We start from the raw sequence: 19,240 nt of genomic DNA, 5'->3' as shown, positions 1-19,240 counted from the left end.
ATTAAGTATTTTGTGTGACACATCTCTGTGATTTAAGGGCATGAAAATTCAAAGTTGGAAAATTGAAAAATTTTCTGCAAATTTCCGTTTTATTTCACAAATAAACACAAGTCATATCGAAGAAATTTTACCGCTATGGGGAAGTACAATATGGCACGGAAAAACAATGTCAGAATCACCAGGATCCATGAAAGCGTTCCAGAGTTATTACCTCATAAAGGGACAGTGGTCAGATTTGTAAAAATTGGCCCGGTCATTAACGTGCAAACCACCCTCGGGGGTAAAGGGGTTAAAGTGTCTCCCCCTCCATCTTCACAATTGGGCATTTTTGGGTAGTGCTGGTAAATACAAATACATTTACAATTTACTGTTTATTAAAATTTGCAGCAGTTTTTCAGATACTAAACACTTCACATTTGTTAGGAGACCGACCAACCTAGAAGAAAGACCAACTCTGCTGTCTAGCTTATAAGCACTGAGTGGGATTCGAAAGAAACATGCTCTGGCGATCCTAGTTGGCTTACAAGCTTAATATAAAAGAGCCTGTAGGCACTGTGCGTGTTCTGCTGTCTAGCAGTGGTGGTCGGTCTCCAAGGCAATGAGAGGTAAACAAAAAACAAAATTGTCAATATCTCAAGAAGTGTTAAAAATTTGCCGTGGAAACCAATTGCAAAGTTGCTAGTATTTACAAGCACTATCCAACAATACGCATTTATGAAATAGGGATTTTTGTGTGTACTCACCGTAAAATCCTTTTCTCCGAGCCACTCATTGGGGGACACAGGACCATGGGTTATGCTGCTGTCTCTAGGAGGCTGACACTAAGCTGAGACAAAAAAAGGTTAGCTCCTCCCCTGCAGTATACACCCTCATACTGGCTTCCAGACACCCAGTTCAGTGCAAAAGCAGTAGGATAATAACAATAAAATATGAAGAAACATTAGAATATAACATGTCAAACAAACAGTCAAAGACCAAAAAATGTAACGAGCCGCAAGGCTACCAGGGTGGGTGCTGTGTCCCCCAATGAGTGGCTCGGAGAAAAGGATTTTACAGTGAGTACACACAAAAATCCCTATTTCTCCTTCGCCTCATTGGGGGACACAGGACCATGGGACGTCCCAAAGCAGTCCCTGGGAGGGAAACAATACAACCAAATAACTCCGTGCACCATCTGACTACAAATGCGCAACAGCCGCTTGCAGAATACGCCTGCCAAGGGCCGCGTCCGCAGAGGATTGGATGTGGACATTGTAATGCTTTGTGAAGGTATGCAGGCTGGACCACGTTGCGGCCTTGCAAACCTGCTCCGCTGTTGCCTGGTGCCGGATGGCCCAGGAAGCACCCATCGACCGAGTGGAGTGAGCTCTAATCCCCGCCGGGATAGGGCTGCCCCTGACCCGATAGGATTCCTGGATAGCAGATCGAATCCATCTGGCTATCGTGGATTTAGACGCAGCCAAACCCTTTCTGTGACCCTCAGGGAGCACGAAAAGGGCATCCGATTTTCTGAAATGAGCCGTTCTGGAGATGTACCTTCTGAGGGCCCGTACGACGTCTAGAGCAGAGGTCCCCAACCTTTTTTGCACCAGGGACCGGCTTTAAGCAAGACCAGTTTTCCATGGCCCGGTGGGGGTGGGGCAGGGGCGGGGCTTTGGTCATATGGGGGTGGGGTTATGGAGGGATGGAGCTTAGTGCATACTTATCATATAATTATGACATTTATAATGAGAAAGTGATTCAACTTACCATAGGTTCAGAATGAGTGGGAGCACCATGCTTGTTTCCCTGGTGCTCTGCACCATTATTGCCCCATAGCTGTGCCATATAGTGCTCTGCACCATTATTGCCCCATAGCTGTGCCATACAGTGCTCTGCACCATTATTGCCCCATAGCTGTGCCATACAGTGCTCTGCACTGTTTATTATTGCCCCATAGCTGTGCCATACAGTGCTCTGCACCGTTTATTATTGCCCCATAGCTGTGCCATACAGTGCTCTGCACCGTTCATAATTGCCCCATAGCTGTGCCATATAGTGCTCTGCACCGTTCATAATTGCCCCATAGCTGTGCCATATAGTGCTCTGCACCATTATTGCCCCATAGCTGTGCCATATAGTGCTCTGCACCATTATTGCCCCATAGCTGTGCCATATAGTGCTCTGCACCATTATTGCCCCATAGCTGTGCCATATAGTGCTCTGCACCATTATTGCCCCATAGCTGTGCCATATAGTGCTCTGCACCATTATTGCCCCATAGCTGTGCCATATAGTGCTCTGCACCATTATTGCCCCATAGCTGTGCCATACAGTGCTCTGCACCATTATTGCCCCATAGCTGTGCCATACAGTGCTCTGCACTGTTTATTATTGCCCCATAGCTGTGCCATACAGTGCTCTGCACCGTTCATAATTGCCCCATAGCTGTGCCATATAGTGCTCTGCACCGTTCATAATTGCCCCATAGCTGTGCCATATAGTGCTCTGCACCATTATTGCCCCATAGCTGTGCCATACAGTGCTCTGCACCATTATTGCCCCATAGCTGTGCCATATAGTGCTCTGCACCATTTATTATTGCCCCATAGCTGTGCCATATAGTGCTCTGCACCGTCCATTATTGCCCCATAGCTGTGCTGCTGCTGCAATAAAAATAATAAAACACATACTCACCTGTCTTGCTTGCAGCTCCCCAGCGTCCGGTCCCGGCGTCTCTCTGCACTGACTGATCAGGCAGAGGGCGGCGCGCACACTATATGCGTCATCGCGCCCTCTGACCTGCACAGTCAGTGAGGAGAGACGCCGGGAAGATGGAGACAGCGCCCGGCGTGTGGAACGCGGACAGGTGAATATGCGATACTTACCTGCTCCCGGAGTCCCGCTCCTTCCCCCGGACAGCTGGTCTTCGGTGCCGCAGCCTCTTCCTCTATCAGCGGTCACCGGCACCGCTTCATTAGAGAAATGAATTATGCGGCTCCGCCCCTATGGGAGGTGGAGCAGCCTATTCATTTCTCTAATGAGCGGTCCCACGTGACCGCTGAACAGGGGCGCCGCGGACCGGCTGAAAAACCCCAACGGCCCGGTCCTGGTCCGCGGACCGGCGGTTGGGGACCTCTGGTCTAGAGTATGGAGAGCCTTCTCGACCCTATGCTTGGGCTGCGGGCAAAAAGAAGGGAGGATGATGTCCTCGTTAAGATGAAACGGCGAGACTACCTTCGGAAGAAAAGCCGGAGAAGGGCGTAAGACCACTTTGTCCTGATGAAAGGCTAGAAACGGTGCCCGGCAGGACAAGGCGGCGAGCTCTGAAACCCTTCTGATGGACGTCACCGCTACCAGGAAGGCAACCTTCCAAGAGAGGACAGAGAGCGAAACGTCTTGAAGGGGTTCGAACGGGGGTTCCTGAAGAACCCCCAGGACCAAGTTGAGATCCCAGGTTTCTATCGGCATCCTATAAGGGGGAACCACATGGGAGACTCCCTGGATGAAGGTCTTGACTTGGAGGTTGGCGGCGATCCTGCGCTGAAACAGCACGGATAACGCTGAGACCTGGCCTTTGAGGGAACTGAGTGCCAAACCGGAGTCAAGACCGGACTGAAGGAAATTCAAGATGCAAGGGATAGAGAAAACGAGCGGAGGAAGCCCTCGGAGCCTGCACCATGAGAAGAAGGTTTTCCAGACGCGGTGGTAAATGGAGGCGGAAGACGCCTTACGAGCACTTAACATGGTGGGAATGACCTGCTGAGAGAAACCGGCACGAGTTAGAATCCAGGTTTCAACAGCCACGCCGTTAAACGTAGGGCCCCTGAGCTCTGATGGTAGATCGGTCCCTGGCGAAGTAGATCTGGGCGGTCTGGTAGCCGCAAGGGCACGTCGGCTACGAGCTGGACGAGTTCCGCGTACCACGCGCGACGAGGCCAGTCTGGAGCGACCAGGATGACCGGAACTCCCTCCGTCTTGATCTTTCGGATCACCTTCGGCAGTAAGGGAAGAGGAGGAAACACGTATGGGAGCTGAAACTGATGCCACGGGAATATCAGCGCGTCCACTCCGATGGCCTGGGGATCCCGAGAACGAGCAACAAAGTTGTGAACCTTGGCGTTCAATCTGGACGCCATCAGATCCACGTCCGGGGTCCCCCAGCGAAGACAGATCTGTCGAAAGACCTCTGGGTGGAGTTCCCACTCCCCCGAGGCAAGGCCCTGGCGGCTCAGGAAGTCCGCCGCCCAGTTCTCGACTCCCGGAATGTGCACCGCGGAGATGATGGAATGGTTGATTTCGGCCCAACGAAGGATGTGAGAGACTTCCTGCATCGCTGCCCTGCTGCGGGTACCCCCCTGGTGGTTGATGTAAGCCACCGCCGTGACGTTGTCCGATTGGACACGTATAGGGTGACCCGCAAGCAGGGTGTGAAAGTGACTCAGGGCAAGTCTGATAGCCCGAATCTCCAGGATGTTGATGGGGAGACTGGATTCCCGACCTATCCAACGGCCCTGGGCAGAGTGATGAAGAAACACCGCCCCCCAGCCGAGGAGGCTGGCGTCGGTAGTTACCACTAACCAGCGGATCGGGAGGAAGGACTTCCCCTGGAGAAGAGATGGACCCAGGGTCCACCATATGAGGGATTGTCTGACCCGCGGAGACAGCGGGCAAGGACGGTCGAGAGATGGGAGACTCCTGTCCCAGTTGTCCAGAGCCTGTTGTAAGGGGCGGAGATGGAGTTGAGCGAAAGGAACCGCTTCGATTGCTGCAACCATCTTTCCCAGGATCTTCATGGCGAACCGAATGGTTCGCGGGCGAAGATGACGGAGCGTTCGGGCTCCCTGCTGAAGCGCTTGAGCCTTGGACCGAGGAAGCAAAACCAGCCCCCTTGAAGTGTCCAGGATCATTCCCAGAAAGGAGATCCGACGGGCAGGAACGGGAGAGGACTTGTCCAAGTTGATCAGCCAGCCCAGGCGCGAGAGAGAATCCAGGGTAATGTGGACGCTTGACTCGCAGGTTTGGAAAGACGGACCCTTTATGAGGAGATCGTCTAAGTAAGGTAACACGACGACTCCTCGCGAGTGAAGGATGGCCATGACAGCCGCCATGACCTTGGTGAATACCCTGGGCGCTGTGGCAAGACCGAAGGGTAAGGCCGTGAACTGGAAGTGGTCGTTCAGAATGGCAAAGCGGAGGAACCTTTGATGAGGCGGGAAAATAGGGATGTGAAGATAGGCATCCTTGATGTCTATCGAGGCCAAGAATTCCCCTCTTTCCAACGAAGAGATGACCGATCTGAGTGATTCCATCCTGAAGTGCCGGACTCTTACACACTTGTTCAGGAGTTTCAGATCCAAAATGGGGCGCACTGTTCCGTCCTTTTTTGGCACTACGAAGAGGTTTGAGTAGAAACCTTTGAACCTCTCGTGTTCCGGGACCGGAACAATGACCCCGCTCTGGCGGAGGGAGTGGATAGCGCAAAGAAGGGCGCGAGACTGAGCTCCCGAGCTGGGGAGACGAGAGGGGAAAAACCGGGTTGGAGGAGGAGAGGAGAACTCTATTTTGTAGCCCGACGATACCAGGTCCCTGACCCATCCGTCTTGAACGACGGAGAGCCAGGCCTGCTGAAAAAGGAGTAGACGTCCGCCTACTCTGGTGGTATCGACTGGCGCCGTTCCCGAGTCATTGAGACGGGAATCTGGGAGGTCTGGAACCTCTGGTTCTGGGCTGCCTAGGTTTTCCGCGCCAGGAAGGGATCGGCCTGAAGGAGGGGCGAACGTCTCTGTCTGTGCGAGCGGATCGGTCCGATCTGGGGCGACCGGTAGGATTGGACCAGGCTGGGCTGGTACGAAATGACCGAAAGCGAAAATAAGGTTGACGCTGGAAAGCCGCCTTGGGCCTCTGTTGGGGAAGAAACTTGCTCTTTCCTCCCGTGGCGTCGGAAATAAGCTGGTCAAGCCTTTCGCCAAAAAGGCGCCCGCTTTGAAAAGGGAGAGAGATCAGAGATTTTTTAGAGGAGGAGTCTGCGCGCCACTCTCTGAGCCAAAGAGTCCTTCTAATAGCGATGGCGTTAGTGGCCGCCGATGCTGCGCAATTCGCCGCATCAAGAGATGCGTACATCACATAATCACTAGCCATGGCTAACTGCTTAGTCAGGTCCGCCATCTCAGACGGGAGGTCCTGTTCGTGAATAGATTTCGCTAGAGCCTCCGCCCAGGAAACCATTGCCTTAGCCACCCAAGCCGCGGCGAATGAGGGGGACAGGGAAGAGCCTGAGGCCTCATACACTGAGCGAGCTAGGGAGTCTAGCTGGCGTTCAGTGGGACTCTTAATTGAAGCGCCGTCCGGGACTGAGAGAAGTGTTTTAGAGGCCAGGCGCGAGACCGGAGGGTCTACTATAGGGGGATCCGTCCAGTCTTTCACGAGATCTGTTGAGAAGGGATACTTCGATACCAGATCCTTCTTACCCGAGAAACGGTTATCTGGACGCTCCCTGTGACGCTTGACTATATCAAGAAAAGCTGGGTGAGAGGCAAAAGTCTTGTGGGAACGCTTGGTTCTGGTAAAAGAAACCGCGTGTTCCGGAGCGGAATTAGGGTCATCATCCACCCTAAGCGCGTGATTGACTGCTACAATGAGGGAGTTAACCGTAGCTCTGAACTCCGGAGCCTCCGGGTCCAATGATACCTCGGACTCATGTTCAGAGTCTTGAACGCTGCGAGCCCCCAAAGAGGGTGAGCGAGAGGTGGAGCTGCCAGAAACTGAGTGGCGAGGTGAACGCCCAGGAGAGGTAGTACGGATCCGTTTTCTGGACGACCGTGCCTCTATAAGTGGAGAGCGGCCCCTGCTGGTAGACGAATCCCCTGCTACGTAGGGATCCCTTAGGACCTGTAACGGATTGCCCTGTTCCCCGGGAGGATTTTGAATGGATTTGATGGCGTTGGCTAAAAAATCCACGGACTGCGAAAGTGAAACAACCCACGGGGGGGGGGCTAGGTACACCGGAGTCGGTGGAGGGCTCCTGGGCACCTGGGGCATCGCAGGCAGAGCAGAGGGGAGAGCTTTGAGGGCGGGGAAGTGGAGCCTGGCAGGTGGTACACGCAGAAAAAAAGGTCGAATGCACCTTTGTGGATTTCTTAGTCTTAGACTGAGACATGGTGTAAACTAATGCCAGGGGCTAGCCTGATTCCCTGGGAGGGGAAGCGAGAGCGAGACTGCAGGAGAGCGCTGACGGTCTCCTTACCCTGGTCCTGTGACCCAACGAGGAAGAGGGAGGCGGCAGGAGAACTAGGCGACAGCCGGCGTGCACAGAGCAGCACGTGGGGGACGCTGCAGCTGGGAGACCTGGTGCTGCGGCGAGCATATGAGATCCAAGATGGCCGCCGAGACCTGGGGGAAGATCTCGCACAGCGAGAAGCGCCAGGACCGGTGGGCGGAGCCACGTGATGACGCGAAAAGGGGGCGGAGCCGTGCGATGACACGAAAAGGGGGTGGAGCCTAGCGAAAAGGGGCGGAGCCTAGCGAGAAGCGCCACTAGAGGTGGGCGGAGCCGCTCGATGACGCGAAAAAAGGGGGCGGAGCCTATCGGGAAGCGCCAGGTTCCCGGTCGTCTAGGCCGAAGCCGGGGACTAAATTTGTACCATCGGCCTGGCGCGCTGCCGCTGAAGGCCGCGGTATCAAGAGGCCCAAGAATAAGGAGTGCCACTAGAAATATGGGGAGCCCTCCGGACCGCCGGACCAGTGACCACCCCCCCCTACCCCCGAGACACTTACCCTGATGGAGCAGCGCACCGGGACTGAGGTAATTGGGGTGGAAGACAGGGACGGTGCAGGGGATGGGAAGCCTCCATCCACCAGCCCCAGAAACGGGGGGTGGAGAGGAACCGTCCACCCCTGAATCAGCCGCATGCAGTGGTGATGCAGGGAATATCGCACGGACGCCACGGGTACTAGTGCCTCTGTACAGCCGAGGGTGAAACCTGGTGGACAGGGCAGTCCGGCATAAAAAGGCCTGGCTGCAGAAGAGGGTACTGGAGGAAAACACCAGTGCTCGTCTGGACTAAGTGGGGAGAACGGTGCCCTTCTGGGGAAAAAACCGTCGCCCCAAAAAAGATCAGCTCAGGCAGTGGCTCCCACGTCGCAGGAGAGGATACGGTGAGGTGAAACTCCCGTGCTCGCCTGTTGTTGGTTCGGGGGAGATCGGACCATGAAAGAATCCGTCGCCCCCTTCGTCCGGAATAGATTAAAAAGAAAAAATCCATGAGAATAAAAATAAGTGTGCCTCCTACGGACACTAAGCTTGAACTGGGTGTCTGGAAGCCAGTATGAGGGTGTATACTGCAGGGGAGGAGCTAACCTTTTTTTGTCTCAGCTTAGTGTCAGCCTCCTAGAGACAGCAGCATAACCCATGGTCCTGTGTCCCCCAATGAGGCGAAGGAGAAAATGGGAATAACCCCCTTTAACCTTTTGCCATGTAGCCAATGGAAAGAATGATAGAGACTGCAGATAGTCATTACCTTCTCCAAGTTGAGCTCCATCTGCAGAGTATCTCTCTCTCTGTGAGATGTTTGCAGCTCGCGCTCCAAACGCAAGACGTCTCCATGTTGGGCGGCGAGTGCCAGCTGTAGCTGCTGAGACTTTTGGGTCTCCTGTTGAGAGAAAGCCTGTAGGAAGAAAGGGGAGAGAATCATGGATGGAAATAAGGTGAGGAAGAACCAACCTTAGTTTCACCAGCGACAATCAGAAAAGTAACACGATTCCTTGCCATTGTGTTATGTGTACAGAACAGGAAGCCTGCCAGGCAAGGAATCTCACAGCTCTTCTGGTCAGAAGAGATAGGGGGCGCTGTGCAGCTCGCTTACCCCTTCATTCTGGTGAGTGGTGAGGGCCGCGGGGCACGGATGTCCACTACAGAGATCGCAGTGACAAGTTGCAATGTGTCCAACTCCTTCTCATCGTGGCCAATTCTCATTTTTCCACATTTGTTTATTTTCCTCCTTTTCTTCCAGAGGCCAAAACTTGTGAAATGTTATGTCGTCATCGCCCTACGGGGGCTCGTTTTATGAGGGGCACTCTTTTTTTTGGAAGATGTGACGAGTAAATAAACTGCACTTCTGGAGTTGAGATGTTTTTTTTCTTTTCTCTTTAAGGCATTTAATACAATTTATATTTTGATAGATTGCACTTTTCTGCATTTAGTAACAGAGGAGGGGGGGGGGGGGATACAAAATTTAGTTTAACAACAATTTTTTTTTTTTACATTTGATGTCTATTTATTAGATGCCAGAGGGGCACCTGAACTGTAAGGAGTCGATTCATATCTTGTTCTACTCTCTGCAGTAGTTTTCTGTTGTACTTTATAGTCAACATGGCTTTCTCTTATGAAGCCCACGGGCCGTTATAAACGTGGCAGCCACTATGGCATTCAGTAGCCCCACAGTAACCCAATGGTAGTCTTCGATCAAGTTGTGGTGGGGAAGCAACAGCAGGGGACAGAGCGCAGCACCTCTGTGAGATGGAAAGCCTAGATCAGGGCATATTGACAGAATGATTGTAGGACATGGGGGAGGGGTGCCTGGATTTGTGCCCTTTTTGCGGTGCGGTTACCTTCTCCTTCTCCAGCTCCCTCGTTCCTCTGTCCTGCGCTTGTCTGCACTCCTCCTGCAGCTCCAGCTCCCGCTGCTCCCAGGATCTCTGCTGCTCCTGTGCTCGCTGCTGAAATGTCTCCAGCTCTCGCCTTTCCTGCTCTCTCGCTTCTTCCTCCGCTTTCCGTTCTTTTTGGAGCTGCGAAACATGAGCCGTCTGCTCCTCGATCTGTAGAAGACGTCATCAGATCAGAAAGGCGCAGAGGCACAGCGCTGGTATCGATCTTACACAACAGCAGTACAACGCTCACCTGTCTCTGCAGTTCTGTCTGCTGCTCCTTGGCGGCAACCTGCTCTCGACCCAACGACTCCATGGCCTCGGCCAGACGCTGCTCCACTTGTGCCAGGATCTGTCGAGTGAGGAGACATCAGAAGTGGCACTGAGCAGAAAAAAGGCACCTTGATCACTACTCTCAGATAAGGGGGTAGCTAAGAATTCTTTTCACCATCCTTTAAAGGGACATTCCAGTCTAATTGTATCCACTGTATGGAGGCATACCATTAGGTCAGTGAGGGGTCCCACTAATCATAAGAAAGGGGTACTTGTGTCCTCAATTTTTCACTGGAAAAAAAAGAAAAAGCGTATGGACCCGGAGAATTTGGGATCTGCAGCTCCAATTAGGTCGGCATTGGGCCATCTGCTCTGCCACAGAATTTGAAATTCACTTGTTTTTGTAGTGATTTAGCGATCAGGAGAAAAGGGGACTCTTTTCCAAAGATTGGGGACAAAAATGGACCTTTAAGTCAGGTTTTGTGTTAACCCTCGTTTCTCTGCTGGGTGACTGAAGCTCACGTTTTGGTAGCTTCGGTGGTCATGTGATTTCTCACCTCCTGGTCCCTGGTACGGGCCTGTTCGGCCTCCTCCTTCTCCTGCCGGAGTCTGTGCATGGTCTCTTCTCTCTGACATTCCTGCTGCTTCCAACCTCCGACCACCAGCGCCAGAGTCTGAGGGCACCAAAATTTGTACACGTTCAGAAACCTCAGCCAGGATGCATCGCCCCACTTGTCGGACTGGACAGAACCATGTCCAAAATTAAACCCGGGACAGCAAAAAGGTTAACAGATCTGAAGCTTAACACTTTCAGGGATCATATGGGCTGCCAGGTCCATGCCTCCATGGGCCAGAGTGGAAACTACACGATATCATGCAGAACTTGGCTATCGATGAGCTATCCTTCGAATAATTGATCAATATCAGGTTGTTAGAAGTCTGACAACCGGCCTGATATAAAAGGCCTAAGAGGCCAGAACATTGCGGCTCCACACACATGTAGTAGCCATTCTGGGGTAAGGCAGTTTAGAACACAGGAAAGTGAATGGGAGCAGAGCTGCAGCACTGAGAACGGACACCACACTGTGTACATCCAGCCGCCCTTGGGAGCATTATCTAGCCAATCGGCGGAGGCTGCCAAGTAACGGATCCCCGGCCACCAAACGCAAGGATAGGCCATCAAAACATCAGCCCTGGACTATCCCTTTATGGTTATGGCTGATCGGCGTATGCTGCAGAGTTAATATGGAGGGTGTCGTCATCTAAGAATTTCTCCTTCACTGTTGTGACAGCACAGATTTCCTTATGAAGCGGAATGACAAGAGGCGAAGCTCCTCTCATTATCTTAAAGGGATTGTCCAGTGCGTTTCACTTCAGGTGCTGAGAGATGCCTCGAAGGTAGTGACCTCCAGACAGCCAACAGGTAGGACAAGTGTGTGATACCTGCCACACCTCTCCGCCATTTGGGAGCAGAGCACACCGGCAGGTGTTAGTGGGTGGAGGACGCCCCACTGTGGTAGGTAGTGGTATGACAGAGGTCACCTGGTCCAGCTGCTGGATCATACAGTCCTTCCTGCGGTCGGCCGCCAGCATCACGGACGCCCCCTGCTGGAGCTCCAGCATCTCACTCTGCAGGTTCTGGATGTGACGCTCGAGGTGCTGCGGAGAGAGACACTGACATTGGGGGATGGGCCGTCGGGGAACAAGGAGGTAGATGAGCCAGCCACCACATGACTGGCTAACAGGATTACATCACAATGAGGCTTAGCCGCTGATCCACAGTCATGACAGATGACGGAGTCACTGAAGAGATCGGGGGGGAGAGACAAGTAGAGACGGGGGAATCACAGAGAGCGAGGCAGGAGAAGAGACGGGGGAATCACAGAGAGCTAGGCAGGAGAAGAGACGGAGGAATCATAGAGCGAGGCAGGGGAAGAGACGGGGGATTCACAGAGAGCGAGGCGGGGGAATCACAGAGAGCTAGGCAGGGCTAGAGACGGGGGAATCACAGAGAGCAAGGCAGGGGAAGAGACGGGGAAATCACAGAGAGCGAGGCAGGGGAAGAGACGGGGGAATCACAGAGCGAGGCAGGGGAAGAGACAGGGGAATCACAGAGAGCGAGGCAGGGGAAGAGACGGGGGAATCACAGAGAGCGAGGCAGGGGAAGAGACAGGGGAATCACAGAGAGCGAGGCAGGGGAAGAGACAGGGGAATCACAGAGAGCGAGGCAGGGGAAGAGATGGGGGAATCACAGAGCGAGGCAGGGGAAGAGATGGGGGAATCACAGAGAGCGAGGCAGGAGAAGAGACGGGGGAATCACAGAGAAATAGGCAGGGGAAGAGACTGGGGAATCACAGAGAGCTAGGCAGGGCTAGAGACGGGGGAATCACAGAGAGCAAGGCAGGGGAAGAGACAGGGGAATCACAGAGAGCGAGGCGGGGGAATCACAGACAGAGAGGCAGGGGAAGAGATGGGGAAATCACAGAGAGCGAGGCAGGGGAAGAGATGGGGGCATCACAGAGAGAGAGGAAGGGGAAGAGACAGGAGAATCACAGAGAGCGAGGCAAGAGAAGAGATGGGGAAATCACAGAGAGCTAGGCACGGGAAGAGAAGGGGAAATCACAGAGAGCGAGACGGGTTACGGGTTTGACCGCTTACAATCTGGCTTCCGGTCATACCACTCCACTGAAACTGCCCTAACTAAGGTCACCAATGACCTATTAACCGCCAAGAGCAAGCGGCACTACTGTGTCCTCCTCCTCCTTGACCTGTCCTCTGCCTTTGACACAGTGGACCATTCCCTATTACTACAGACCCTCTCATCCCTTGGCATCACAGACTTGGCCCTATCCTGGATCTCGTCATACCTAACAGACCGGACTTTCAGCATCTCCCACTCACACACCACCTCCTCACCTCGCCCCCTATCTGTCGGAGTCCCGCAAGGTTCAGTTCTAGGGCCCCTGCTCTTCTCCATTTACACCTTTGGCCTCGGACAGCTCATAGAATCTCACGGCTTTCAGTATCACCTCTATGCTGATGACACACAGATCTACATCTCTGGACCAGATATCACCACCCTACTAACCAGAATCCCTCAATGTCTATCCACTATTTCATCCTTCTTCTCCGCTAGATTTCTTAAACTTAACATGGACAAAACAGAATTCATCATCTTTCCCCCATCTCACGCGACCCCCCCAACGAACCTATCCATTACAGTACATGGCTGCCCACTCTCCCCAGTCCCACAAGCCCGCTGTCTTGGGGTAATCCTTGACACTGATCTCTCTTTCAAACCACATATCCAAGCCCTTTCCATTTCCTGCCGCCTTTAACTCAAAAATATTTCATGGATCCGTACATTCCTAAATCAAGAATCTGCAAAAACCCTAGTCCATGCCCTCATCATCTCCTGCCTCGACTACTGTAACCTCCTGCTCTGTGGCCTCCCTGTTGTGAGCTCTGTTTTCAGGCTCCCTCTTGTGGTCACTGGTGGTATGGTGTGACTTTTGCTTTGGGCTCCCCCTGGTGGCTTTGTCTGTTATCCTGCTGGTCTCTGGCTATCAGCTGGTTTGTTATCCTCTGGGAGGTTCCTATATAGCTCTGTTTTACTTCCACTTGTGGCCGGCTGTCGATGTAATCAGTGCTACTCAGATTCCTTCTGACTACCTTGCTCCCAGTCCATCCAGGATAAGCTAAGTTTTGTTTGCTCATTTTTTGATCAGCCGTGTTTATCATGTTTTCTTGTCCAGCTTGCTAAAATGTAATGCCCTCGCTTGCTGGTTGCTCTAGTGGGCTGAGTTTCTCCCCACACACCGTTAGTTGGTGTGTGGGTTCTTGAAATCTCAGGATGGATATTTTGTAAGGGTTTTTTATTGATCGCATAGACCCCTGCTCTATTTTCTGCTTTCTAGTACTAGTGGGCCTCTTTTGCTGAATCTGATTTCATCCCTATGTATGTGCCTTCTTCTTACTTCACCGTTAATATTTGTTGGGGGCTTCGATATCTTTGGGGATTATTTCTCTGGAGGCAAGCGAGGTCTTTCTTTCTCTTTAGGGGTAGCTAGTTCCTCAGGCTGGCTCGAGACGTCTAGGAATTTTTTAGGCACGTTCACCGGCTACCTCTAGTTGTGTTGGATAGGTTCAGATTTGCGGTCAGTCCAGTTACCATCTCCCTAGAGCTCGTCCTTAGTTTATTCACTTGCTGGTCTATTTGTGTTCCTCAGCCATTAAGGATCATAACACCTCCCCTCTAACACTCTCGCACCCCTCCAATCTATTCTAAACTCTGCTGCCCGACTAATCCACCTGTCCCCCCGCTATTCCCCGGCCTCTCCCCTCTGTCAATCCCTGCACTGGCTACCCATTGCCAAGAGACTCCAGTACAAAAGCCTAACCATGACGTACAAAGCCATCCACAACCTGTCTCCTCCATACATCTGTGACCTCGTCTCCCGGTACTTACCTACACGCAACCTCAGATCCTCACAAGATCTCCTTCTCTACTCCCCTCTTATCTCCTCTTCCCACAATCACATACTAGATTTCTCTCGCGTATCACCCCATACTCTGGAACCCTCTACCACAACACATCAGACTTTCGCCTACCATCGAAACCTTCAAAAAGAACCTGAAGACCTACCTCTTCCAACAAGCCTACAACCTGCAGTAACCACCGATCGACGAAACCACTGCACGACCAGCTCTATCCTCACCTACTGTATTCTCACCCATCCCTTGTAGATTGTGAGCCCTCGCGGGCAGGGTCCTCTCTCCTCCAGTACCAGTGGTGACTTGTATTGTTTAAGATTATTGTACTTGTTTTTATTATGTATACCCCTCCTCACATGTAAAGCGCCATGGAATAAATGGCGCTATAATAATAATAATCACAGAGAGCGAGGCAGGAGAAGAGACGGGGGAATCACAGAGAGCGAGGCAGGAGAAGAGACGGTGGAATCACAGAGAGCGAGGCAGGAGAAGAGACGGGGGAATCACAGAGAGCGAGGCAGGAGAAGAGACGGTGGAATCACAGAGAGCGAGGCAGGGGTAGAGACGGTGGAATCACAGAGAGCGAGGCAGGGGTAGAGACGGTGGAATCACAGAGAGCGAGGCAGGGGTAGAGACGGTGGAATCACAGAGAGCGAGACCGGGGAAAGAAACGGGGGAATCACAGAGAGCGAGACAGGGGAAGAGACGGGGGAAACACAAAGATAGGCAGGGGTAGAGACGGGGGAATCACAGAGAGCGAGGCAGGGGAAGAGATGGGGGAAACACAAAGATAGGCAGGGGTAGAGACGGGGGAATCACAGAGAGCGAGGCAGGGGTAGAGACGGGGGAATCACAGAGAGCGAGGCAGGGGTAGAGACGGGGGAATCACAGAGAGCGAGGCAGGGGTAGAGACGGGGGAATCACAGAGAGCGAGGCAGGGGTAGAGACGGGGGAATCACAGAGAGCGAGGCAGGGGTAGAGACGGGGGAATCACAGAGAGCGAGACAGGGGTAGAGACGGGGGAATCACAGAGAGCGAGACAGGGGAAGAGACGGGGGAATCAAAGAGCGAGGCAGGAGAAGAGACAGTGGAATCAAAGAGCAAGGCAGGGGAAGAGACGGGGGAATCACAGAGAGAGAGAGGCAGGGGAAGAGACGGGGGAAACACAAAGATAGGCAGGGGTAGAGACGGGGGAATCACAGAGAGCGAGGCAGGGGTAGAGACGGGGGAATCACAGAGCGAGGCAGGGGCAGAGATGGGGGAATCACAGAGAGCGAGGCAGGGGTAGAGACGGGGGAATCACAGAGAGCGAGGCAGGGGTAGAGATGGTGAGTCACAGTAACGGATGATGAGCGATTGAGGAGATAGAAACGGCTAATGGAAAAAACAAAGGAGACAGAGATAAAAGAATAAAGAAAGGGGAGAAAGACAATAAAAAAAGAGTGATGTAGGAAAAAAGAGAAAGAGAGGAATGGAGTGAGAGCATTGCAGAAAAAAAGAGGGACAGGAGAAAAAAAAAGAAACCACTAATGAAAAAGAGGCGTGGAATGCAAGAAAAAAAAAAAAAAAAAAAAGCAAAAGAGAAAATTAGTGAGCGCACAGAGCAGTCCATGGACGGCTTTACCTTGCGACGTGCCGTCTCTTTTTCCAGGGCGTCTCTCAGTTGGAGGTCAGGTAAGGGGGCATTGTACAGGGTAGAGTATCGAGGGAAGAGACCTTCCAAGCCAGCGAGAGACAGGGGCGGCGAGAGGTCCTGGCCAGGATGGGCACTGAGAAATAGAGGTACGTTATCCGCAGGTCAGTACCAGATGCACAGCACCATACTGTTGTACACAAAGGGGCCTCCTGTATGTGATTACATACAGCACACATGGATGACTCTTACCTGAGCAAGGTGCTCGTGGTGTCGCTCTGCTGCTCCAGTCTCTTTTCAGCGGCCTCACCTACAAGAAGAAAGTAATGACAACTGAGATGAAGCTGAACATCCCCCCGTGGTTTCCCTCCGTCCGGTCTCACCCACCGTGTGACATCCCAGTGCTTCCCAGGCTGAGCATCGTCTTCAGGTGGCACCGTAGAGACTCCATCTGCGTGATGTACGGAGAGGGCTCCTGTGGAGGAACGCACTGCGGTTATAGTGACGGAGGGGACCAAAAACAAGGCGGAAATCCAGTGGACACTCAGCTTCAAGCATAAGATCACATGGGTGGAGTTGGCCGGTGCGGACCAGTTACTGAACAGTCAGCACTGTGGACTACTCGCCTCAGGAGCCCCAGAGATATCACAATGTCGCAGCGACCAAAAAGAACCTAATTCTGGTGTTTTGAATCTTTTTCTTGTTACACGGCTTAGCGATCGGGTTAATTCTTTTTTTTTTTTTATTGATAGATCGGGCGACACGTCACACAGCGATACCAAATATGTGTATGTTTGATTTTTTTTTTATTGTTTTATTTTGAATGGAGCAAAATGGGGCGATTTGAACTTTTATATATTTTTTATTTTTAAAAACTTTTTTTTTTTCTTTTGGCATGCTTCCATGGGAGACTAGAAGCTGCCATAACCCGATCGGCTCCGCTACATAGAGGCAATTATCAGACTTGCTGACTTGCTGTGAGCGCTAATCACCGGGCGGCGCTCATAGCAATGCGGCAGTGACAACCATAGAGGTCTGCAGGAGACCTCTGGTTGACATGCCGAAACATCAGTGACCCGCGATCACATGACGGGGGTCACCGATGGGTGGATTTCCGGCGAGATTGCCAGAAGCGCGTGCATTAAATGCCGCATTTAACGGGTTAACAGTCGTGGGTCCATTGCGATTCCACCCGCAGCTGTTCCAGGCACATGTCCATTGTTCAAAACAGCCGACATGTGCCAGGAAAGATGTGGGCTCAGCGCCAGAGCCCACATCAAAAGGGAAGACACGACATGCGCTGTACATGTACGGCGCATGTCGTAAAGGGGTTAGGTAAAAATTAATATCGTATTTTTTTTTTTTTATATAAAACGCACTTTTTGCCTCCAAATTTGGGAGGAAGTCAGCTTATCGGGGGCCAGCGGAACGAGGTCACAGGGTTGCTGCTTCATGAAGCCGGCAGCGGCAGGTGATGCTGTGGTGACGGAGATCACAGGTGTTGGTACCGAGTCCATTTTCCCTATGATATCCCTGCGGTGGGCTTTGGGAAAATGGGCGCATCCGGCGGCAGATGCGCAGATGGAGATCTCGGCCCCGGCACCTTCTGTGACCCCCAGGCACCGCCCCTGCTGTCGCTGGCCTCCTGTTACCCTGATCTACCACCGATGACCCTAGGTAAGATATCGTTAAAAGAGAATATAAGACGTACCGCCAATTTATATAACAAAAAAATTTAAAAATACTATTTTGCACCCCAAAATCTGGGATGCGTCTTGTGGTCCGGTGAGTCTTATAATCAGCAAAATACAGTACATTTGCCACAGAGGTGGACAACCGCTTGGAACAGGGATAAAGACAGCCAGAGGTGTTTGGCAGACGCTCCCCATCCCCCACATTTCAGTATGGTGATGGCGATACCGTGCATATTGGGCAGCGGGGGTCTCATCAAAACATACCCTTCTCCCGGTAGTCTCCACGCCCTCCTGGAGCCTCCTGGACAACTCATCAGCTAGCTCCTCCACCTCGGAGGTCATGGCTGGACCCTGGGCCGGCTCTGCTCTTCCTGAGACTTGGCGAATCTCCTCGTCTTCATCCACTTCTTGGCTGCGTCTCAGGGAAGCGTAGAGCTGAGCGGTGACCTGGGAGGAGACGGCGCGTCGGAGGGACGGAGACAGGAGGAGAGGAGGCGAGCACAGATCGGTGATGGCGTGACGCGGAGAGGGAGGAGAGGACAGAGGAAGGGGCTCAATGCCGCTGAGGAGGGAGGCGTCCTGGAGAGAGAAGGCGTGAGGGAGCGCCATGGACAGTGGGGAGAGAGAAGCTGCAGAGAGAGGAGAGAGCACACGGATTACTAATATTGTAACAGAAGGGTTAAGTATCTGCCCCCCCCCCCCCCCCCGGACAGCATTACAGTCACAAGTATATGGCAGCAGATCCTGAAAACAGGGCCAGTGATTGGCTGCAGCGGTCATGTGGGTGCATGGGACATGATGGCAGCTGCAAAGTATACAGAGACTGGAGACTTACAGGGGTTGTCCGGGACCAAGTCATGGATGACCTGTAGTTAGGAGAGGTCATCAGATTGATGGGGGTCTGACACCTGCCCCCCGCACTGAGCCGCTGTCCTCAGCTCCTACAAGTGGAGCGCACAACTCAGTGCTGCGTCTAGTGGACGCTCTCAGGTACTGCAGGTCACAGCCTATTGAAGTGAATGAGATAAGAGCTGCAATTCCGAGACCGGCCACTTCACGGTGCACGGCGCTGTCCCTACAGCCGATCAGTGGGGTCTCCGATGTCACACACATCCCATATTAGAGGGGCTTTACAAGAAGAGTGATTCCAAAGGATTGGATACTTGTAAGACGACAGACAGTGGTCTGCATGTCCTGGGACCAGCCCTGGCCCCCGCTGCTCTTCTGGCTGTAGCCGTGATGTCATGACTACAGCACATGTCACCGCTGCAGCCAATTACTGCCTCTGTAGAAGTAGACGACATGTCACCAAGTTCACTGATTGTCTGCAGCGGTGATGTCATCGCTGCACAGTGGCTGGGGACGACGATGGCCCCGGGGGAGGGGGGTTACTATCATAGTTTATTGTTTTACACGTCTGCGATTCCTTGGGAAAGTGGACAACCCCTTTAATAAGCTAACATAAGGCAGGGGGATAACTATCCGAGTCATGGACAACCCCTTTAAGGCTCTCCGTACTGTA

General features: G+C 52.6%; 1 protein-coding gene across 1 annotated transcript in view; it reads right to left on the bottom strand.

Moving 5' to 3' along the window:
- CNTROB (centrobin, centriole duplication and spindle assembly protein) overlaps nt 1-19,240 on the bottom strand; it is a 37,515-nt gene that overhangs the window by 17,602 nt on the left and 673 nt on the right. Inside the window, exons 2-10 of the mRNA XM_077261662.1 lie at nt 17,983-18,347; nt 16,412-16,499; nt 16,277-16,334; nt 16,016-16,160; nt 11,440-11,556; nt 10,455-10,571; nt 9,878-9,976; nt 9,589-9,795; nt 8,499-8,645 (exon numbers count right to left, since the gene is read on the bottom strand). Coding sequence (XP_077117777.1) covers nt 8,499-8,645; nt 9,589-9,795; nt 9,878-9,976; nt 10,455-10,571; nt 11,440-11,556; nt 16,016-16,160; nt 16,277-16,334; nt 16,412-16,499; nt 17,983-18,327 — 1,323 coding nt within the window. The 5' untranslated portion in view covers nt 18,328-18,347. The remainder of the gene's footprint in view (nt 1-8,498; nt 8,646-9,588; nt 9,796-9,877; nt 9,977-10,454; nt 10,572-11,439; nt 11,557-16,015; nt 16,161-16,276; nt 16,335-16,411; nt 16,500-17,982; nt 18,348-19,240) is intronic.

The sequence above is a fragment of the Ranitomeya variabilis genome, chromosome 5, assembly GCF_051348905.1.
Source record: "Ranitomeya variabilis isolate aRanVar5 chromosome 5, aRanVar5.hap1, whole genome shotgun sequence".
In the NCBI taxonomy this organism is placed as follows: Eukaryota; Metazoa; Chordata; class Amphibia; order Anura; family Dendrobatidae; genus Ranitomeya; species Ranitomeya variabilis.
Note: the sequence above shows the minus strand (reverse complement) of the source record. Positions and strands in the feature narration are given on the sequence as shown.